At 33.9% G+C, this 23,243-nt stretch overlaps 4 protein-coding genes across 9 annotated transcripts; 1 reads left to right on the forward strand and 3 right to left on the reverse strand.

The window, feature by feature from the left end:
- Positions 1 to 2: 2 nt before the first annotated feature.
- Positions 3 to 21,234, forward strand: Zmynd8 (Zinc finger MYND-type containing 8). Of its 6 annotated transcripts, none has more exons than XM_076790486.1 (8): positions 3 to 63; positions 13,647 to 13,774; positions 13,844 to 13,924; positions 14,462 to 14,929; positions 15,122 to 15,440; positions 15,515 to 15,695; positions 15,793 to 17,775; positions 19,075 to 19,934. In XM_076790486.1, exons 4-8 carry the CDS (start codon positions 14,508 to 14,510, stop codon positions 19,425 to 19,427), a joined length of 3,258 nt encoding a protein of 1,085 aa, XP_076646601.1. In that variant the 5' UTR covers positions 3 to 63; positions 13,647 to 13,774; positions 13,844 to 13,924; positions 14,462 to 14,507; the 3' UTR covers positions 19,428 to 19,934. The 6 variants fall into 6 exon arrangements, with proteins under 6 accessions (XP_076646601.1, XP_076646602.1, XP_076646599.1 ...); XM_076790487.1 differs by lacking the exon at positions 3 to 63 and adding an exon at positions 21,006 to 21,234 and having other exon boundaries at positions 12,991 to 13,774; positions 19,075 to 19,438; XM_076790484.1 differs by lacking the exon at positions 3 to 63 and adding an exon at positions 12,991 to 13,572.
- LOC143355572 (uncharacterized) lies at positions 3,392 to 4,714 on the reverse strand. The gene has a single exon (XM_076790500.1). It carries the CDS (start codon positions 4,631 to 4,633, stop codon positions 3,794 to 3,796), a length of 840 nt encoding a protein of 279 aa, XP_076646615.1. The 5' UTR covers positions 4,634 to 4,714; the 3' UTR covers positions 3,392 to 3,793.
- Positions 8,544 to 12,365, reverse strand: Mcph1 (Microcephalin). Its single transcript, XM_076790247.1, has 4 exons — positions 10,353 to 12,365; positions 9,425 to 10,102; positions 9,105 to 9,342; positions 8,544 to 9,041 (listed from the first exon to the last, which is right to left on the reverse strand). The coding sequence occupies exons 1-4, from the start codon at positions 12,005 to 12,007 to the stop codon at positions 8,778 to 8,780; spliced, it is 2,835 nt and encodes a 944-aa protein (XP_076646362.1). The 5' UTR covers positions 12,008 to 12,365; the 3' UTR covers positions 8,544 to 8,777.
- Positions 21,235 to 21,334: 100 nt separating the features above from the next.
- On the reverse strand, positions 21,335 to 23,007 carry Rps8 (ribosomal protein S8). The gene is made up of 5 exons (XM_076790502.1): positions 22,865 to 23,007; positions 22,419 to 22,549; positions 21,953 to 22,204; positions 21,749 to 21,878; positions 21,335 to 21,491 (listed from the first exon to the last, which is right to left on the reverse strand). The coding sequence occupies exons 1-5, from the start codon at positions 22,866 to 22,868 to the stop codon at positions 21,382 to 21,384; spliced, it is 627 nt and encodes a 208-aa protein (XP_076646617.1). The 5' UTR covers positions 22,869 to 23,007; the 3' UTR covers positions 21,335 to 21,381.
- Positions 23,008 to 23,243: the final 236 nt, after the last annotated feature.

Raw genomic sequence — 23,243 nt, forward strand, 5'->3', positions numbered from 1 at the left:
CTGAGTGCTGTGATTGCGACAAAAGATAACGTGATCTTAAATCAACCAGGTTTCACCACTGACGTGAGATTTGTTTCTGTTTATGTGAACTGCTTCTATACGTTATCTAGAAAATACGATTTTTTGAAAAGCATGCATGAAATAGCGTTTATAATAAAGAACAAAATTATTTGATAAATAAATGTTCACAAGTCCTTTCAGACCATGTGATCACACTTTGTACACACATAATTTTCGATTTTTATGAAACTGCATGTGTTTGTAGGACACGGAAAAAAGAGATTTTGAATTCCTCGATATTATTTAAATTTGTCGACTTTATAAGGGTCGAAAGTTTAGGAAAAACAAAATTGTAACACCGAACATTACACATATGTAATCTGTTACAAATGCGAACACAGAACAAACAGGAAAATTTTGAAGTCCCGGATTTGAGGGCCCGGACTGCCAAAAGTAGAGTGACTACGTTACCGACAAAAATATGGTTTTACATGCCTCAAGTTTTCGTCCTTAAATAAGAATATTTTGTCGCTGATAAAGGGCTCATTCGAAAGAGGAAGGTTCAATCTAGTGCAGTCTGGCCATAAGCTGACGAGATTATGCATATATTTAGAAATATAAGCGTTAGAAGTAGGCCAAAAATTGACGATGCGCGTGCCGTGGAATTCAAGCATTTTTATGCTATTGGATAAGTTTTCTGAGTGATGTCGAGACCAGCCTGCACTAGAAAATATCTCCAGCTACAAATTGAGCTATAATTTGTCTTGATTCTGTTGCGAAATAAAGGCGAAAACATGAGGCACATTTTCGGCATGGCTTTCTAGCCTCAGAATTCATGATATCGATAATATAGAGCAAAAAAATGTGACAAGTTTAGTTGAGCTGGAGCTCATCAGGTGGCGCCTAAGTAGAAGGATTGTCGAAGTGGAATTGGAGGAAACTGCAAGCACAGACGAGGTATAGGAGTAGACCAATCACCCAATGTATTTTTCTGTCTCACGCTCGTGGGGCTCTAGAGCCATCTAAACTTTAGATTTTAGATTCTAAAGCCCCCGTACCATTCCGTGTCACATCCTACCGTATCATCCAGAACTAATATTGTGGAACCGATATTCTACAATGGCGTTGTTGCTGACATAATTTTAAATCTCATGTCGAAAAGAATGTTGTTTCCTCTTAATTCCATTACGGCTGACACGCGAGTGCATCGAAGGAGACGTAATGTAATAATAATAATAACGTAACGTCTCCGGCTGAGAATATTTTGGTCCCGGATCGAATCCCGCATGGAATGATTTTTTTTTCGTTAAACACTTTTTTCTTGTTCTTTCTACTACATCAGTCTTCTTCCCTGTGCAATTACAACTACAACAGTGTAATAACATAATTATAAAAAATTAAATTAGTTCAATATTAGCCAAAAGTAAGAATGTAGTTTAAATTTAATTTAATAAAATACGACGTTGATATCACTAATTTCATTTGACTATTTAATAGCTACCTATTCAATCTACTTCTGATATTGCTTTTCATTTGCAGCATATATATTCTAATAAATTTAATTATTTGGGATTGATAAAAGGTTGAACAACAATATTTATAATAACTAGTTTTGAATATTTTTTAAGGGTAATTAAATTTAAAAAACAAAAAGAATTATTTAAAAATACAAAATATATTTCAGTACATACCATTAAACCCGATTCTTTTTAATTTTTTCAGTTGAAATTTCACTTTGATATCTTTTTTAGTTCAAAAGTTATAGCAAAATATGCGCCTCGCCGAACCGGGAATCGAATGCGCTACTTCCAGACATAGTTGGGCACTATTTAGATAACAAATTATTTAAATAACGATTCGAATAAAAGATACTTTAACTTTATTCGTTATTCGAAGGTTCGAATAAAAAAAGTATCTTTGTCGAATAAATAATTTTATACGACGAGAATTTATCCGATGAATAAAGATAATTTTTTTTTATTCGAAGCGGATTTATTCGAACTTGGAATAATTTTTTCATCTCTTATCTGTATCTTTTATTCGAAGGCTTCGAATAAACAGCAACGAGGTCCGACGAGAGCCGAACTTCAAAGACCCAGCGACTGACAAACGGCATACAATGTAAGCAGATGGAGAATCGCGTACGAATGCAAGTTTAACTTTTAGATTTTTCAATATACCACCATAAAATTGCGACGAGTGAATTGAGGGGCTTTTCCTGGTGAAAATGAGTCCAAATTCGAGTGTAATCGAACAATTTTATTGATACGTAATGTTACGATAAAAATTACAATCTTATTGAAGATAGTCCAAATGATGTCGTGTTTGGACTCATTTTGATCGGGATAAGCTCTACAACTCATTCGTCTTAACAATATTGTTCTGATTAAAAACATAAAAGCATAAATTGCCAATAATGCTCGATTCTCCATCTGCTTACAATGTAGGCTGTTGGTCGGTCGCTGGTCTTTGAAGTTCCGAGCTCGTTGAGTCGCGAGATATCGGTGTGAAACAACACCAATCCAATTGCAAAACTTCATTGTTTTTCATGATTTTTTTATGGGACTTGCGCCAACTAATTCGTGGCATTCTTCTGATTAAAATGACACTAAACACGGTACAAATTGGACTGTATTTAGCATTTTTATCCGTAGATTTATTCGAAGGCTTCGAATAAATCTTCGGATAACTTTTGCCAGCTCGACGAATAAACGGCGACGACGGCCGACGAGGACCGACGAGCGCCGAACGTCGAAGACCCAGCGACTGCCAAACGGCATACAATGTAAGCGGATGGAGAATCACAACTGAAATTAGTTAACTAAAACACAAATGAAATTAGTGATATCAACGTCGTATTTTATTAAATTAAATTTAAACTACATTCTTACTTTTGGCTAATATTGAACTAATTTAATTTTTTATAATTATGTTATTACACTGTTGTAGTTGTAATTGCACAGGGAAGAAGACTGATGTAGTAGAAAGAACAAGAAAAAAGTGTTTAACGAAAAAAAAATCATTCCATGCGGGATTCGATCCGGGACCAAAATATTCTCAGCCGGAGACGTTACGTTATTATTATTATTACATTACGTCTCCTTCGATGCACTCGCGTGTCAGCCGTAATGGAATTAAGAGGAAACAACATTCTTTTGTTTCATTCATCATATGAATCCTCGACATGAGATTTAAAATTATATCAGCAACAACGCCATTGTAGAATATCGGTTCCACAATATTAGTTCTGGATGATACGGTAGGATGTGACACGGAATGGTACGGGGGCTCTAGAGCCCCCCGAGCGTGACACAGAAAAATACATTGGGTGATTGGTCTACTCCTATACCTCGTCTGTGGTAAGGCTGACTTATGGGAATCTCGTATCCATAGTATATATATCAGTGGCAGCCGATAACAAAATTCTTACGACTCCTCTGGGGAATCTGGCCCACAGGGACACTAAAATCCCGGGCGAGAGCACTCCCATTTCCTCTCTGCCGGTACATGGTCAGCCACTGGGACATTTACCATAGTACTTTGGTTAGGGTATATTGATTACTTGCGTAAGTGTTTGTTTTGTCATAGAGAACGCTTCAAGCTGTTCAATTTTTAATTAAAAAAGTCATGAATTATAATTTAATACATCATTTGACATAACGCTTCACAAATTACATATTTCTTGTATAAGTTTAAAGACATGCCATGTAATTTTACAATACAATTAATATAATCGAGAATGTCCTTCACAGTTAAAGAAATATAATTTAACCGTGAAGCTTAATGTAACCATTTACATATAAAATGCTTCCTTTGCCAACATCTCTGGTCTCAGAACAATAAGAATATGTTCACGCAAGAGGTACTTGTCAAATTTCTTTTCGATTGCTAATGCATCACTGACTGTCGTGAAATAAGCATGAATGTACCTAATTCCAGAGTCTGGTACTTGCTTAATGAAAGTTGTGGCAATCGGATGATAATCCTTGAAAAGAGTTAATATCTCCTTTAGCTCTACACTGGGATCGATGTTGGCTATAATCACCTCTTGAGCTGGAACAATGGTCTTTTTATTTCTGTAGACCAAGGAAGGAATTTCATCTTCGTTAAATGTACTCTCCATTGTCTTCGTAGTCTGGTCAGCAATTTCAGAGCTGATCGAAATTTCAGACCTTCTTTTGTTCATCTGTAACATCTTCAGCTGTTGTGGCAAACTTGATGTTGATCCAATAGAGGTGTCACAATCACTGTCTATTTTACTGACCACATTATCATAACCCGATTGCTTCTGAATTGTTTCTTCAGAATTTGAGAGATTGATTAGTCCTGTTTTCCCAGGATTCCGTTTATTATTGCTATCATTCTTGTTCTCAGATTTGTTGTTAACTTTCCTTTTATGTGGTAATATCTTAATGCTTTTATGACCCTTGAAGCCATTTAGGCAATTTATGGTGTCTTCTAAATTTTTATATCGTACAAAATATAAACCAAATTGACCACCTGAACCCTTTATAGTCGCAGGGCCATAAACCGAAAACATTTTCTTGAGTTCATCTTCACTTATCCCGTCAAAATTCGGGAAATGTATCACATATGAATCATTTCTTCTATCGTAGTAATGTTCGTAATTCATATTTGTATAAGACTTATCACAGAGTTCCAGTAGAAAATACAAAGATTCTTTCGTTTTGACTCTATGTTGTGCTCGCGACGTTAGCTTCCTTCAGCCACAGACGAGGTATAGGATAGACCTAACATCCAATGCATTTTCGTGTCCCACGTTTGTGGGGTCACGTAACTGCACGTAACCCCATTACCATTTTCGTGTCACATCCTGTATTACCAGCTGGAACTAAAATCTGCTGACAGCGTCGTTAGTGGTAGGAATAAAAATTAAAAATAGCTATATATAATCACTGCAGTCTCGCGAATACAATAGAATATTGTTTTCTAAAACGCTTTAACGATTTCAAATACTAATTTCTATTATTATTAGTTAAACTTTATGTTGGGTATAAATAACAAATGAATGAAACTGTACGTACAATAAAGAATATGTTTAACTGCAAAATTCGAAGTGTTGTAAACAGCCAAATATTAATATGTACTTAAATGTAATGTATACGCGAATAAATTCATTGTTCAGAACTGTATTGTTATTGTTATAGGATGACATCATTCTGTTCCTATTATTAATTAACTACATTGCTTTGAACAATAATTATTATATAAATATTATATTGTTATATAAATCATATGTGCATTATGTAGCAAAAGATACAAAAATTTGTATTCATTATTCGAAGGTTCGAATAAAAAAAGTATCGTTATTCGACGAGAATTTATCCGACGAAAAAAGATAATTTTTTCATCTTTTATCTGTATCTTTTATTCGGAAGCTTCGAATAAATCTTCGAATAACTTTTGCCGAGCGCCGAGCTTCAAAGACCCAGCGACGACAGACGACATACAATGTTAGCGGATGGAGAATCGCGCACGAATGAAAGTTTAAACTTTTAGATTTTTCAATATACCCTCATAAAATTGTGACGAGCGAATGGAGGGGATTTTCCTGATGAAAATGAGGTCAAATTCGAGTATAATCGAACAAGTTTCACTGATACGTAATGTTACGATAAAAATTACAATCTCATTAAAGACAGTCCAAATGATGTCTTGTTTGGACTCATTTTGATCGGGATAAGCTCTACAACTCATTCGTATTAACAATATTGTTCTGATTAAAAACATAAAAGCATAAATTGCCAATAATGCTCGATTCTCCATCTGCTTACATTGTAGGCTGTTGGTCGGTCAACGATAATTTACTGTAATAGCGAGCTTAAAATAATCTTATACTTTTTGTTAAAATTTCATTTTCTATTTAATTTAGTTTGATATTGAAACTCATTAATAGTTTTAAATAGTACTTGAAATATTTTAAATGATATTGAAATATGGGAATATTACAATTTGGAATATTTCGTCGTTAAATAGCCTAGCCGGACGAGGTAGTAAAAAATGCCCTTCAACATTTTTGAATGGCCGTTGCGCCATTCGATTTTTGGTCAACTTTTTCCAATTAATTGCATGCAAAAATTTTGAAGAAACCTGACGAATTATATACATACATTGTAACGCGCGCGCCAGTCTTTGACTGCTCTATCCTTCGTTATAGCATTCCTACACGGCTCCGAAAATTATTCGAAGTCGAATAAAGACACAGATGAAAATGAACACTTTATTCAACGCTAAAGATGAATCGCTCAACCCAATGAAAAATTATCTTTATTCGTCGAATAAATTCATTACGTGTGGAATAGAGATAACATAATTATTTTTATTTGACGCGTAACAAATCATTTTTTATCTTTTATTCGCTGTTTGAAATGTCTATTTCAATAAAAATTTGCCCATCTTTGCTTCTACAATTATATTATTTTATATTATATTAATTCATCCACGTGATTCTCTCTCAAACTCTATACTATTCGGAATAGTACGTTAAATAAACGCTACTCTGGTTTTCAACATATTTCTGTTCCCACAGATCGATCCTTGGAACAATTATCTATAAAAAAGTGTAAGGAAATAATGCTTGTTCATGAAACATTTTTAAATTACAAATTAAGGTATCTCATATGAAATTTGAAGTAGAAATTGATTTTCCTAAAATTATGCTTTCTTACGAAAAATATTTCTACGAACTTTTTGTCCTTGATGTTAGTTCTACTTTCAATATTTTAAACCTTAAAAAGCAGCACTAAAAAAAAATATCTGTTTAATTCGAATACGTTCGTCGGAGAATGTAACATTTCATAATTGATACGGTTCCGTGATGATTCACCTTCTCACCGGCGAGAATTTCCTTCGTGGCCTTCTGCACCGACGAGAATTTCCTTGGTGGCTTTCTGCACCGACGAGATACCGTCGTTGGCCTTCTGTTTCTTACTCCAGCCAAAATCTATCCTAGTATTTTTCGTAAAAAAACACCGTATTTTTCGAGCGACACATTCTCCCGTAAGGCCGGCAGTCTTTGTATATATCTCGTCGGTGGTATGGTACTTGCTTTATGAAAGTTATGGCGATCGTATGATAATCATTGAAAAGAGTTAATATCTCCTTTAGCTCTACACTGGAATCGATGTTGGCTATAATCACCTCTTGAGCTGGAATAATGGTTTTTTTATTTCTGTAGACCAAGGAAGGAATTTCATTTTCGTTAAATGCACTCTCCATTGTCTTTGTAGTCTGGTCAGCAATTTCAGAGCTGATCGAAATTTCAGACCTTCTTTTGTCCATCTGTACTATCTTCGTTGACGTTGATCCAATAGAGGTGTCACAACCACTGTCTATTTTACTGACCACATTATCATAACCCGATTACTTCTGAATTGCTTCTCCAGAATTGGAGAGATTGATTAGTTCTGTTTTCCCAGGTTTCCATTTATTATTGGTATGTTTCTTGTTCTTAGGTTTGTTGTTAATTTTGTTTTTATGTGGTAATATCTTAATGCTCTTATGACCCTTGAAGCCATTTAGGCAATTTATGGTGTCTTCTAAATTTTTATATCGTATAAAATATAAACCAAATTGACCACTTGAACCCTGCATAGTCGCAGAGCCATAAACGGAAAACATTTTCTTGAGTTCGTCTTCACTTATCCCGTTAAAATTCGAGAAATGTATTATATATTCTGCATATTCATTTCTTCTATCGTAGTAATGTTCGTAATTCATATTTGTATAAGACTTTTCACAGAGTTCCAGTAGAAAATACAAATATTCTTTCGTTTTGACTCTATGTTGTGCTCGCGACGTTAGCGTCCTTCAGCTTCCTTCAACGCCGATGAGACCACCTCTCTGGTACGGGTATCCGGACAGTAATAAAATTCCAAAAACCATATGGTATTATGATATATATTGTCACTATAGTGATCATTACATATAGTATCTGTGACTAAGCTGCTGTTAATAGGTATTCGTTAACAACTAGTCACTTGAATTAAACACAAAGGAAAGCTGACCTGACGCTCTATAGAAAATTTGGCAACCATAGTTGCCAAATATTATATTTATATATATATATATATATATATATATATATATCATCTATTTAATTTATTTTGCTGTAATAATAAGTTACTTTTTAAGTTTGAAAATTAAAAACATTATGTAAAACAATTAAAAGTTACACTGTTGCAGGTGATATGTTAAAAATAAAATTTTTAAGTTTTAACAATAAATTGTTATAAACTTAAAAAGTTTAAACAATATTGAGAAATTAGAAATCTCTTTTCAATTGAGGTGTTGAATTCTATAAACCTGTTCAATTTAATAAAAAAAATCCAAGGCAATGTGTATAAAGTATAATTACTTTATATGTAATGATTCATATCACATTATACATAAAACATTTTATCTCTATGTGAAATGAATCATCTTCAATCAACACCTCTTTCATATCTTACCTGTTATAATCTGTTTATTAAAAAAGTTAAAATTAACTCATCCTTGTTCAGAAGTTTTAAGAGAACTGAAATATCGGTTACTTTTGTTCAAGGAAATAGATGAGAATAATGCGTAACAATGTACAATAATATTTAATTTGATATATTATACAAAAATTAGAAACTTATTTCTTTTAGATATATTTACATTACATGTATAAAGTTAATCAAATGAATATGAAGAATTTTATATATAAAGAAAAAATATTCTGTTTATACATCATTCTAGTTGTCCATTTTCGATACTAAATCGAAATATCTCGACGCTTATGATCGTTGATATTGATCAAATGGTTGCAGTTCTCCTGTTGTGATACAATCTAATACCCAAGACTCTTTTAAACCATTTGTATCAATTACAATTTTTGCCGTTTCTGGACGCTCAGTAGTATGACCACCAGCAGTTTTTATAAGATCTTTCAACACATTATGTGGAGGTGTAGTACATTTTCCAATGTATAAATTTCCACAGGCGGCAAACAATTCAGGAACGTACGAAGTTCCGAATAATTGTCTATCTTTACGGTTTTCCTGAAAATTGTAAAATTTATATTTTTTATTTACAACATCATATGTTTCTATATATATACGTACCAATACTGCTTTTGAGAAGTGTGTCAATTCATATTCTTCTGGATTCAACCATGCACTCTTTTCTAACGACTTCAAAACCCATTCAAGACTGACAAGCCAACAGCCACGTATGATTCCATGTAGCATGTTTATTGTTCGCACACCCGTGGTTACAACATGCGTTGTTCGTTTTGTAACGCTTGATTCAATTTTTGCATGACCCAGAGCTTTGACAACGCTTTTAACGATATTTTTATCGCTAGGCAAAAAAGATGAAACATTTAAGGAACGGATTTAAAAAAAGATAGTTGCAAAAAAGTATTAAATACAACTTTTCTTACTCGTTACATAAACCAGTCATGACTATACTTATTCTTTGTGCCTTTTTATTTCTTAGTTGTGTGGAAGATTGTTTCTTCAATGATTGAAAATCGTTCAAAGAATTTCTATTTGAAACACAGGTTTGTGTCTTGATACAATTGTCTCTACTTTCCTGTAATCTCCTTAAAATATCATCACTAGTAGTAATTTTTTTAACAATAATCTTTTTCCTAATAACTTTCCTAGGTTTTCTTTTCTGTATTTTTGCATCACAGGCAACCGGATTATCATTTTCTAATGCAAACTGCTCATTGCTTCTTTCATCACTGTATTCCACACTTCTGCGCTTACATATTGCATTGAGTTTGTTTACATGCTGTTTTTCTTTCCTTTTTTTATGTTTGTTTCTTAATATTTGAGGTAGTACATTTACATTTTCCACCGGGGAAAATGTTGGTAGTTGCGAAGATTCATGTAAAGGCAATAACTTTTTTTTATTCCTTTTCTTCAGTGAAATCATCGTAGAATTTTTTAAATCTTGAATTTTTAATTCACTTTCATCGGTTGATTCCCTTATAATTATTGACTTTGGCAATTCTGTACAGGAATGTGAAGAAGAATTATCCAATATTATAGATTCACTTCTACTTTTTCCATTTTCATATGATTTTCTACGTTCTTTGAATGTACTTTGTTCCCTATAAAATGCAAGATTAAGATTGAGCCATCATCTTACGAAAGAAATCTCATATAATAATAATACAAACTGTCTCACATACTTGGGTATTTCGTGAGACACCAAGGTACCTGGATAATTTTTGTTTACTCTGCTACTTGGATAGTATTTGTTTACCCGAGTACTTCACAGGTAATCCAGGTATCTCACAAGTAATCCAGGTATTTCACAAGTAGCAGCTCTACTTTAAAAGCAGAAATATTTATACTTACATAGAAGATAATTTGTTGCTAGTAGAATTTATTTCAATAGCATTTTCGTTGTTGTTACTAAGATTGGAGCATACTACGTTTTGATTCAATTGACTTTTTAATAAAACTAAACGAGACGTTGGATAAGGAGTAGCTTCAACATAGCTTCGACCATTTTGATCTTCATCTGAGATTATTTTATTTTTGGAAACATTAGACTGATGATCTCTATATGTTGTATCATTTTTCGTTCCTTGAGGTTTTATTAATTTAGTGTTTTCCATTTCAACTGTATTAGTACTATCAACTTTTTCTTCCATATCTCTGTCTTTATTTATCGTACTATTCAATTTCAACATTCTTCTAGTAATATTATTTTCTCGTGAATATAATTTATTTGAACCATCTAAAGATGTATTCATTTGTAATGAAGTACTAATTGTATTTATACTTTGCTTTGCCCCTTCTAAAATTGTTGAGTAGATACCTCTCTCCTGTCTATTTTTTAAGTTCTTATTACTATTTTCCACTGCAGATTCCTTACGTTCGCATATATCTATATTTCTATTGTCTTTACTTGATCGATTAATAGATGTGTTTACAGCCAGAGAACTTTGCAATGTTCTTGTACAGTGTTCTTCAGAAGAAGAATTTTGTATGTTGTCCTGTGTTTTGCTACTCCCCTTAGCAACCAAAGAGTTTTTCTCATTATTTAATACACATTCTTGTTGGATACGTGTTATTTCCATAGATATTGCATCTTTCTTTGTCTTAGAATGAATAGATAAATCATTAATGTCATGGTGTGTTTCTGGATTTTCATCTAATGTTTCATCCTGTATCATTGTAGAACAACCAATAGGCTCTGCCATGAATATACTATCATCTTCTGATACATTTAACTTTGAAGGGCACTTATTTTTGGATGTAACAGAATAATTAGTTTTGTTATGTTCCGTTTCAACAGGAAGGCTAGATGCTGAATTGGAAATATCAGCCATTCGGTTGCTTTCATTTGGCACAGTGATATTGCTATGCACTTTGTTATTCAATCTGATTTGATCAGATGCAGAATTGTTGTCTAGAGTAATACTTTTTTTGTTTGTATTTTGCAAATGCTCCTTGGAATCAAATAACCGTCTTTTATTCAAAGTACATTGTTTCCTTTGTTTCCCAACATTTTTACTTCTGTGTTTATCCTTCGGTGTACTATCAATACGTTGATTGAAGTTTTTGGTTAGAATCGCTTGAGTTTTAACAGAAAGTTCGTTCTGTCTATCAAACATTTGTTTGGTCTTGGTTAAAATAACTTGCTTCAATATTTCACAACTTTTATCTAAACTTTCAGCATCATTTTCTATTCGTTTCAAAACTACGCTCGCATGTTTCAAAGAAACATTCTGGTGAGCTACACCGCTAGTATTGTTGACAGATACCTGCCTATCTCTAAAACTTCTGCATCTTCTGCTTCTTTGGGTTGTATTAGAAACGATTGCAGGTGAAGGTAACTTATCATTACATTCAACGTTTGTTTGCTTGAGCGATCCATTTCCAGAATCTGTTAAGCTCGACCAACAACTTAAATTGACAGCTAATGAACTACGTTGATGTCGAAGGCTATCACTTTCATCCGACACATGTTTTGTTGCAATTTTGTTTTTATCTGGATTCATCATTCACTGTTTTCTGAATGATAGTTCAACGAAAGCTTTTAACAATTGAAAACTATATTAATATGATTTTTAATGTTCATGTTGTTAGGAATGAACTCCATCAAAACATAACGGCGGCTTGGTTAATCACGTGATCAAAATTTCATTGGCCTCGCCAATATATATATATGTACTAAGATCGTACATGCAATCTGATTGGTTGTTAGACACACGTATCTCTGTTATTGATCGAAGCGTTAGTATCAGCGAATCAGATTACGCAACAGTCAGAATTAAACAAAGTGAAGTTCCCCTTGACCCTATGTGCTATGTGCAGTGTCGCCAGACGAGGGGAGGGAGTACGAATTGAGGGGAAAAAGTTACCCTCTCTCCGCCAGTACCGGAGTATGCGCATGCGCGACGGAGACGAAACGCGTCACGTGACCAGGCCGCGGCGGAAGTCTTGATCTGGCGACATTGCCTATATATGTATGATAAAAAATCATTTTTCTAGCTTTACAATATGCATGTCTAAATACACTCTATTCATAATAATTCCAAACATATGTCCTGAATGAAACTTTGATTTTTTAAAAGCAGAGAACATTTAGAAAGAAAACAATAAAATAATTGCAGCTGATACGGTTCTTTATGCATGTTTCTCAAATACGTGTTTGTTCCTATGATTCCTATGTAAGCACCTGTGTGAGTGTGAATAAATACATGTTGAAATTGACCACCGACTTCCTACAGAGATTGCATATTGCCAGATATCGCATTTTATAGGATAGTACAACATTTTCTACAGAGTCGGTAATTCAGAACCGTAGACAGAAAAATGCATTGCATGCACAGTCTGTATGAATTTTAAGTTTGTGAATCGAGTGTGCACTTGTAGCAGCTTGTAATACACAATACAGTCTAGAGAGCAGCACTTTATTATGTATGTATACATATATGTATACATAAACTTTTAAGTCTATTTAACGCATAATGCAATATCTATAAAAATAATACTTTTGTCTGTGATCTCGATGTATTTATAGTTTTTGTTAAAAGTCGTTGTGGTACTTGCTATCATATAAACATAGATAATTCATCATTCATATTTCGAACGTATATATGTATTTAGCATATACATACACACGAAAACAGTTGGAAATATTTTAAATTTCTTAAACTTGTATACAACGATGAAAAGTGAATATCAGATTGAGAGGTACTGCTTCAGAATAATTTCCTACGACACTTTATTTCGGCAGGATTATATTAAACTGTCCGTGCGGTATATAAAGAATAAAATGTATTTATGTTTTGTTTCGAAGATAACCTCTTTAAATGAAAAAAGATTCAGAATATCATGATCGCAAACTGATAATTTGTTTGAAGAATATGTACGTTGATTTATGTATACTTATGTAAACAGGTAAAAAAACGTAATAATTGAAATATGCATATATTTGATACATGCATATATATTTATGTATATATATATATACGCATATATACATATATATTTTTTTTTATACATAAATATATTTTATATGAATGTATGTGTATTGTGTACGAATGATATCGTTATGTAACGGGTATGTAAAGAAGTATTTATATAATAAAAATGCAAATACTTATCAAAAGAATTAACTACTTTTGTTTTTAATAGCCTATATACGGAGTCACGTGATTTTATTAGTTTTAAATATTATTGAGAGATGGAGACACTAGCCTATGGAAGGCGGGCATGTCAGAGGGGGAAGGATTGCTCGTGCTGTTTGATGTAATGCCGTGTTAGTAAGTGATATATGTCGCCTATCCATGTTGTTTAGAATTTATATTACAAGTGGTTCATTTGACCTCTAGGAAGCATCTGTTAAACTGTAAACCAGTCAGGACCCTTGGTTGCTTCAATACATAAACTCATATATACAAAATCCATAGATGGTAATTGTTTTGTCTATTTATTACAGTACAGAATATATTCTACATTATAAAACAATTTTGTGTAGCTACTATTATTGTAGTCTAAATCATACTATTATCAATCAGAATGTTTTAGATTGATTTTAGGAAAAATGTATTTTTAGTGATCTTGTGTGTTGCAAGTTTTTTAATGCATTGAATTATTTACAGCTATGTTTCATAGATACCGATTATATAGAGCCTAATCGCAATATTCTTTTTTACATTACTTCACAAATAAAAGTTATTAATACATTCTAATACATATAAACATTAAGAAATGCTTCATTTAGATGATAGCATTCATGATGTTTAAAATGCTTAATGCATATTTTCTTTTTATGTCTAACTTTTTTAACTTTGTCCCTTGCTGTACACAAACATGTAGAGTATTTTGTTTTTGTTTCAAATGGTTCATTAAAAAACAAAAAGAGATAAACATAAATTAAGTTATACAATACGTAAGACATGAGTTCCCCTATGATTATATGGTTCCTAACTCTTATATTTTCTATTTAGATGTCTAGCAAATCTCTATTGAAGTAAATACATGCAATGAACGAAAATGACATCCACAAAAGTTGAAGGAACTTCCACAAATTCTTTACAGCAACAATGTCCAGTTACATCTAAGACAGAAGATTCTAAACCTTCAGACACAGAAATCAAACAAGATAATTTTATTGATACTCCTAGCAAAGATGAAAAAGACACAGATACAAGAGGTATCATTAAAAATGAAAATGAAGCTACAATCTGTGATGCAGAGAAAATGGAAAACGAGGAAGAGGTGATTATTCTAGAAGGGACTAAGAAAGAAATTAAATGTAACGTAGATAAAGTAGAGTGTGTTCAGAATATAGAAAACTCAGATGTACTTACTCCTGTGTCAAAAAACAATCCTAGGATTAATAAGAGTACAAGCACAAAAGAAACACCTACGATCAGAACTGCGAATAATTTAAAACGAAAACAACGGAATTTAATGTGAGTGTAAATAAAAATTCTATTCTTAGTAGTTCTATTTAACAAGTTACCCGTATATATTTTAATATTATTCGATGGGTTCAATTTGCTAAAATTAAACTCTTAATCGTTTTAGACAAGCTAATGATACTTTAGGGAATTTTTTATCAAGATGAAAAGTATGCAGAGATAAGAACTTAATTGACTTTGTAGTGTTCAAGACGCGGAATCGCTCACCGAGGAAAGCAACTTAAGAAGTAAAAGAAAGAAAAGAAACACGAACGATCGATTTTGTTGGCGTTGCCACAAAGAATCCGTGGAAGCCCATTGCAGTGCGTGTCCTCGGTCATGGCATCGCAAATGCATAGGAATGCAATCAACGTCTATCCAAAATTGGATATGCGGTGAATGCGCAGCTATTTTGCGAGCAGAAAATGCAGAAACGCGTTCGACGGCAATGGCACAATTATCGGTCGATCAATTGTGTTTATTATTGAAACATGTAGTCGAGAGAATGAGAGAATATCCCGGTGTGCGTATTGGTCTGTTTTTTTCTGTTCATATTTTGTTGTTCAGTGAAATTGTAGTCGAACATCTTTGTTACAGTCAGAGCCATTTTGGAAACCAGTAGAACTTTCGGAAGCTCCAAATTATATGGAGTATGTGGTGAAACCAATGGATTTGAGCCTTTTAGAATCAAACGTGCGCGCTAAGCTATACGGCAGTACAGACGCGTTCATGGCCGATGCTAAATGGATACAACATAATTGTATCGTGTTTAATACATGTATGTAATATATATTTGTAAATTTAATTAAAACAATGATGTAGAAATCATAATAGGTAATTTGAACAACTGATTTGAAGGCATGGTTCTTGCTTAGGTGGTGGCGTGTATACGGATACATCAAAATTGACGAATGCAGCAAAACAGATGATTAAATTGGCTCGTCAGGAGGTATCGGAAATCGAGGCTTGTCCCGACTGTTACGCTCACGGAAGAAACCTACCGAGACCACAACCGTCGTGGTTTATCGAGCCTTGTCGCCGTCCGCATCCACTGGTTTGGGCCAAACTGAAAGGTTTCCCCTTTTGGCCGGCTAAGGCAATGCCTCGCATAAACTCTCAAGGTTTTGTGGACGTACGTTTCTTCGGGGAACATGATCGTGCTTGGGTACCACCAAGAGATTTATACTTATATTCTGAAGATCCACCTGTCCCGTTGCCGCGTAAGAGAAAATTAGATATGGAAGAATGTGTCCGAGAAATCACTAGACATTGTCGGAAGCTTGAACTCGTGTTTGGTCAGTTCAAGTTTGCGCCTCCCAAAGTGCAGTATAATCCACACGATCCGATGCAAATCAAATTAATGTTACCGAATTACGATCCTCTTCGCTCGAACAATTGTACATCAACGGAATTCTTAACTCCTAAAAAGAAACCGTTTCTAAAGAAACGGCTACATAGTAAAGCAACAAAGTCAACAACAAGTGATTCAGAGAAAACTGATAATTCCGACACCGAAAACAAAGTATCGACAGATTGCGAGACTAGTTCCGAACAGTACAAAGTCGATGATAAACTGCCTAAAGTACAAGATCTCGAACGATCGAGCGAGGTGGAACTAATCTCGATTTCGAGCAATGGTTCCAATACCTCTATGAATTCTAACGAGTCGATCGCGAAAGAAGAGGACACGAGAATAAATAAAAATACGTTAGCGAATTCAACGACAACGAACGAGGAGGACTCAAAACCTGGTTCAAGTAAAGTTACACTTGACACAAACAGTGGAAATGAAAACGATGTGTCGAAAAAGGTCGATTCAAGTGAATCGAATGTTCCGATAATGGAACAAAATAATAATGCCGGTAAATTAGCAACTGTTAGCGCGAAATCATCAGAAAGCTTATTGAAAGAAGGAGCAACAGACGTAGGTAAGCACTCGACAGATGAAGTTCACGTGCTCAAAAAAGAATCCTATCTGTTAAAAGCTCTTGTTAATAAAAATGAAACGAATCAGAGTTTTACAAACTCTTTGCAGAAAAGTAATTTGAAGACATCAAAGACTACAGGAAAAGTCTATAAACCGAAAACCAGAATGGTTGATAAAGTAAATGCTGAGAAGGCTTTGAAGTCTTCTGCAAGCGAAGAAAATCAAAATTTGGTAAAACAAATCGACACATTGTCCCTGAAAGGTTCCTCAAAACATCCTGATAGCGATGTTCCAGTGTCGGCATCCGTGCCGATATCAGCCTCTAACAAAGCTCGAATTAATGACACTGAAACTGCTCAAATATCTAGACAAGGCTCTACCGATCAGTCATCTGCGTTGCTTTTTGCCATGAATAATGGTACTCCCGATGCCGCTGCGAAAAAATCTGTTGGTAGTTCATCGGTGACTGAGAAAGAAAAAATCGACGATGTTTCAACGATTCAGCATAAGCAAACAGATCCGGTACCAGTTCCGCATCAAAAGAAAGAGAGCAAAGCTCGAAAATCACTACCTAACAAGACTCGTGCTTGTCCGCAGCTTATTCCACATTCATCAACTAGTTTATTATCGAATTCGATGGACTCTTTAGTTTATATTCCTGTTCATCAGACAGAAAATTGTACCGAATATCAAATGCTTCCTCCGGAAGCTGGGCCAGTAAGTGCTCGCTTGTATCACGGTGCTCAAGATTTGGCCAGAAAAATGGCCCAGTTAATGGAAGAGGCGTATAAAGAAGCAGCTCGAGGAAATCAAAATAGTGAGAATGCAACGTCTGAAAATCATCAGGCAACTGTCCATTTTCTAAGATTACAAATAGAACGTATGAGATGGCAACATCAACAACAATTAGCTGAACTGAAGCACAATACTGGTACGTCATCTATAGTCTTTGTTGTAATATACAAATCGCTCGATATGTGACTGTAGTAGGTATCCTAGAGTAGACATGGGTACAGATTCAGGGATTAAAAAGAATTACTATCAGTTTCGGTTCTCGAAACAGTTACGAAGAACCGAAATATATAACAGTTATACAGCCGAAACAACATCGGTTTTCAAGAACCGTAACGATAGTGGATCTTTAGAGATTTTAGACTGAATTTTGTTTTCTTTTTTTTTAATTAAACTGCATTCTACGTAATAAAGTATAAAATTATAATATTATCAATAGTTATCAATAGTTATCAAACCACTACCTACATGTTTCTTTATATGAAACGAAAATGTTGCCATTCCACCGGCCATAGCGTTGTTCAATGCACTCTGCGAGCAGGTTACTCGGTCGGATTGAGAATTGACTTTGTAAATAACATTGATTCTAAGAACTGGAATTGTCAGCTGTCAATCTAGCGAATGATATTGTTGAAGTAACAGCAATAGCATGACCTCCAAAATCACCAGATCTTTCTGCGAACGACTTTTTTCTTTGGAGCTACTTAAAGCAAGAAGTTTAGAACACGTCTGTTGACAACGTAAACGAATTACGTGCAGGAATCGTAGACCCATGCGGAACAATCACAACAACAATGCTCCAAAATTTCGAAAAAGAATTCTTGAAAAGAATACCGGAGGTATTTCGAAGCCGGAGCATCAAGAATGGTATTTACCTGAGTCCCACTCATTTTTGGATCATCATGTTTGACTGTTTTTCACACATTACATTACATTTCATTAAGTAGACATATAATCGGCTCTTTTTAGTGCCATCATGATGTACAAAGTCCGACCGAGCAACCTCCTCGCGGTGTACATCGGATAACGCTAATGCCGGCGGCACGGCAACTTTGTCGTTTAATATCTCGGGAATGGTTTAAACTAAAGACACGTTTAGTTAGTGTTTTGAAAACATTTCGATGCCAGCTACAGGAATATGTAATAAACAATATAGAGTTTCTTTTAAAAACTTAAGCCTGATGATCACAGGGCATTTCAGTAATTTCAAGGTCATGCGAATACCAGCATGATATCTGTTCTGAGATGTTCTACAACTTTTATCTGAATCATTCTTTTTTTTTGTATGTTTTATGTTTTCGAGATATTTAACTGTTCACACTTAAACCGGACACACTGTATGTGTACGAAGAGCATATCTAACGGCTACTTATCTTATCGAATGCTTATTATATTTTGATTTTTATGTTTGAATATAATAAAAAATTTTCTGTTGTAGACCGAATATTAAGGGAAATGAAGGCAAGTTTGGAAGCCGAAAGGCTACGAGCTATCGAGGACACTCGTAGAGAAGCTGAAGAAGAGAAACTGCGTTGCATAGAAGAAATTAAACGCAAACAATGGTGTATAATGTGTGGTCGTGAAGCATTGTTTTATTGTTGTTGGAATACGGCGTACTGTGACTATCCCTGTCAACAATCGCATTGGCCAACGCATATGAGAACATGCGCTCAAAAACCTTCGTTTACCACTATGGTGACTAGCTCTGCTGCGAATGCAAATCAGCAGCAGGTGATGCCACGACTTATGATAAATACTCAAAATGTGACGTCAACTATATGGAGGGCCTAGAGCGCATCCGTGTAAGTCCTTGAAAACGAAGTCACAATTTTCAAGCATAAACTCTTTTCTCAAACTTTTTCGTAATACCCCAATACACTATTATCCCATTTTCATCGCCTTCGCATTTTGTGTTTACACGTGACACAAAACAGTACTTTGTACAACAGTTTTTATAATGTAAAAAATGCAATCGACAAAAAACAAAATAAAGAATATTTATTCACCGAGCTATATGCGCTAATGACATGAGTGATTGCCTTCGTTTCGTTTATATTTAGTCAATGTTAGAAGTGTGTAATGTTATGAGTATTGGACAAAATTGCAACATTCTATTTACATTGGATATGCTTTTGGACCCTTCATACTTAGTTAGCATTCCAATAATCACACGATAAAGGAGTTGATAAACACATAGCGTGTCAATTCATTTATTCCGACTTTTTCGGAATTTACTAAACTATTTTTCAAAATTCAATGAATTTTCAAAGCTACAGCTTTAAATACGTTTCATGACTTTTTTTTCTTGCCAGAATTAAGTCAATATTTTCAAAATTTCCATCTATTTTGGTATCTACAAGTTACAAGAACAACAGAAAAACATATTTTTTACTAACCGATTGTCGCTTTCTAAATAATTTTGATAGTTTATAATCATAGTACTCTAAGCTAAGTAGCAGAATTACTAGCCTTTGGATAAACCAATAAAGGCGTTATATGTTACAGCTTATAATAATTTCGAATGTTGTAAACATTTAAAAATTTTAGTTAATAGTTTTGAACGGATTATAAATATGTTTAAAGCTCGAACATTGTAACTTCTTTCATCACCTAGAATAAGATCATAAAATCAACCGATAAGTCAGGATAGCCCCCTAATGCGTTATTTCTGAAGTTCGGCCGATGTGTTATAATCAGATAAGAATTAATTACGGTTTCAGAAATTGGCTCCACATCAATTATTAGATTGAGCTAGATGACTACTAATATAGAAAGAGATCCAGCAAATGAATAGAACACTACATGGCTTCGAAGTGTCTTACTATACGTAGTTGATTGATTATGTCAAAATATTCCTAAGGGGATATTGAAGCACAACGCTTTACGTCTCTTCTTACTCCCTAATATTTGCTTCGTATTGTATTTGTGCTTGACTCGGTTCGATTGAAATCGGTAAAAACAAGTAGAAGGGATAACAAATTAGCTTCAAGTTAACCATAAGTGGTCGGAAAAAAGAGTTCATGTACATACGTATAAATACAGGGTGTTTGGTAACAGATAGGAGAAAATTTAAGGTATGATTCTTAGTGACAATACAAGACGTAAATCAAGAATAAAAAAAGTGTGATTACAGCTTTGTTTTTAAGTTGCGCGACAATTGGCGGATCAAAAGGATATTAAATCAATAGTTACTTAAAAGCTGAAATCGCAATAATATTTTAATTCTTGATTTTCGTCTTATATTGTGTCGAAGAATCTCCCCTTGAATTTTCTTCACACTGTTATAGAACACGCTGTTATCTTCATTCGATGACAAAAATGAAAAGAATGACCCCGTAGAGAAAAATTATATTTTCGTTTGTGTTTTAGGGGAATTGTTGAAACAAATAAGATTTGAATTTAAAGACCTATCAAGAAATGGAAAAACTCCACTTATGCACGCTATTCTGTGTATATACACAAAATCGTCAATATTCATATAAATGTACGAAAGCAAAGTATTCTAGGGTATACTGAATATGGAGTAAATGAATAAGTAACGAGCAATAAATAAATATATACTACTTTCTACTGATTGGAGTATGTATTATACGAATAATGGTGTAAACTTACTTCAACTCGATTACCCATACAAGAATTCGAAAATATGCATAAAATCTGTCTTACTGCTCATTATTGATTTCAAATGTTTAGTTCAGTTTCTGTTTTATTCGGATTTATTTATTTTCTTCCCATAGTTACATGTTTATTTAGCTTTTTTGCTCTTAATCTTTCTCATGTAAAATTCAAGTTCCTTTCCTTCGAGCATGTAGCCGTCAGCACGACCGCACTGTCCAGGTCGACTTGCTATACAAGCTAAAAAATAAAATATTCATTTGTTCAAAATTCACCAGATTCAAAAATATTAATTTAAAATTTGAAAACAATTATTTTTATTCATTCAAAAATTGCATTTAAAAAAGATATTGTAAAATAAGAAAATAATATTAAATAAAAATGTTATAAGAGATTTTACTAGGATTTAAAAAGTAGCAACACATAAACATATCAACATGCTACGCAGATTCTGACATTAATAATATACAATTTAGCAAATAGGAGATATTTCTTACCAAGTACACGTCCTGTTGCAAATTGCTCTTCCAGGGCAGGTTCTACTTTAGCAACCCTCTGTCTCGCTTTATATTTAGCTTCAGCTTTCTTTGAACGTTTCTTATTTAATACTTCTTCTTCAGCTTCAGTCTGCACATATTCGTGTTCTATTTGTTAAAGCATTCTAGTCTTAAAGATATTTAGAAATAAAATGAATTACCTACCAATTTAGCACCTCTTTTACGGCCAAGGGGTAAAACATAATGGCTTTCGTACCACTGTCTGAAAGGTGTTGCATCTATTGTGACAATTGCGTTCTTCACTAAAGTCTTTGTTCTCACCAATTCATTGTTTGACGCATTATAAACAACATCGATGATACGTGTCTTCCTTGTAGCGCATTCAGAACCCCAGGAAAAGTTTCCTGTGTCCAAACGAAGTGCCCTGTATTTTTTGTTACCACCTCGTGTACGTACCTAGTTTGAAAAAGAAAAAAAGGCATCTATAAAACTTACAGTTATTTTAAAACAAATATGTTCTATTAACTTCTTGGTTTCATTCAGTACGCTGTGAGATTAAAGTCTTCACAACTTTCAGAGTAGGTAAAGGTATTCATCATTTCATAATCTATTAATAATATGTTACTTAAATAAACATGAGATTATCTTATAAGGTATTCTTTGATCATACCGTATGTATACGTTGAGCTCCAAGTTTAGTATTTGCAGCTGGACGTCCTAACTCAAACTTCCTCTTCTTTCTGATGGGTTTCCTTTTGCCACCAGTCGCTCGTCTTTTATGCCAGTGATCACGAGAAATACCTATAAATGATCAATTTCTTTGTATATGTTTTGCATACAACTAGAAGATACAATACATAACAAAAATCACCGAACGTGAAGAAGAATAACATACACACGTTGTCGTGCGCGGAGGAAAATAACAAAGTGCTGGTCGAAGCGGATAACAAATAAATTTCAAAGTTGTTACGTTATTATTATCCAAATAATATATATATCAATTAAAGAAGGAGATATACATATACTCTACCGATAGATGAAAATTAATAATATCTAAAGAGAAAATACTGATTGAAGACGATAAAAAGATAAATTATATAAAATCGAATGCCTCACCCATCGTGCCTAAGGTCCAAAAGAAACTTGAAATTACAAAATGCTAGTAAGGCTTGTACACACTTCCGGTGTCGCGAGGGAACTTAACTGCCCTCTTGGAATAATAACTGGAAATACAAGTTGTAGTAAACTCGAATAGGACAGCTGTTAACAGAGATTTAATACTAACAGAAGGATTAACGTATCTTTAAAGAAAAAATTCATTTTCGAATTTTTAAACATATGTACGCATTGAACGTATTGCATTTATCATGTACCATCTGTCCGCCAGATGATGACTAGGCAAAGTGTTTACGTTCTCTATTGGTTGAAGACATCGTCCTAGGGTGAGAAATGTAACTGAAAATATATATGTATTTTATTCTTGTGTTTCATTATA

This window comes from Halictus rubicundus, chromosome 7 (genome assembly GCF_050948215.1).
Source record: "Halictus rubicundus isolate RS-2024b chromosome 7, iyHalRubi1_principal, whole genome shotgun sequence".
NCBI lineage: Eukaryota > Metazoa > Arthropoda > Insecta > Hymenoptera > Halictidae > Halictus > Halictus rubicundus.

What these genes read in the sequence shown, in the direction of transcription:
- LOC143355572 (XM_076790500.1), bottom strand. Translation starts at nt 4,633, where the DNA reads ATGAATTACGAACATTACTACGATAGAAGAAATGATTCATATGTGATA.
- Mcph1 (XM_076790247.1), bottom strand. Translation starts at nt 12,007, where the DNA reads ATGATGAATCCAGATAAAAACAAAATTGCAACAAAACATGTGTCGGAT. An exon ending in ATGACTGGTTTATGTAACGA is followed by an intron (nt 9,343 to 9,424) that starts GTAAGAAAAGTT and finishes TTTTTTGCCTAG; the next exon opens with CGATAAAAATATCGTTAAAA. An exon ending in ACTTCTCAAAAGCAGTATTG is followed by an intron (nt 9,042 to 9,104) that starts GTACGTATATAT and finishes TACAATTTTCAG; the next exon opens with GAAAACCGTAAAGATAGACA.
- Zmynd8 (XM_076790486.1), top strand. Translation starts at nt 14,508, where the DNA reads ATGACATCCACAAAAGTTGAAGGAACTTCCACAAATTCTTTACAGCAA. An exon ending in GAATGAGAGAATATCCCGGT is followed by an intron (nt 15,441 to 15,514) that starts GTGCGTATTGGT and finishes TCTTTGTTACAG; the next exon opens with TCAGAGCCATTTTGGAAACC. An exon ending in TGAACTGAAGCACAATACTG is followed by an intron (nt 17,776 to 19,074) that starts GTACGTCATCTA and finishes TTTCTGTTGTAG; the next exon opens with ACCGAATATTAAGGGAAATG.
- Rps8 (XM_076790502.1), bottom strand. An exon ending in GTAAAAGAGGTGCTAAATTG is followed by an intron (nt 21,879 to 21,952) that starts GTAGGTAATTCA and finishes GAATATGTGCAG; the next exon opens with ACTGAAGCTGAAGAAGAAGT. An exon ending in TGCAACAGGACGTGTACTTG is followed by an intron (nt 21,492 to 21,748) that starts GTAAGAAATATC and finishes TTTATTTTTTAG; the next exon opens with CTTGTATAGCAAGTCGACCT.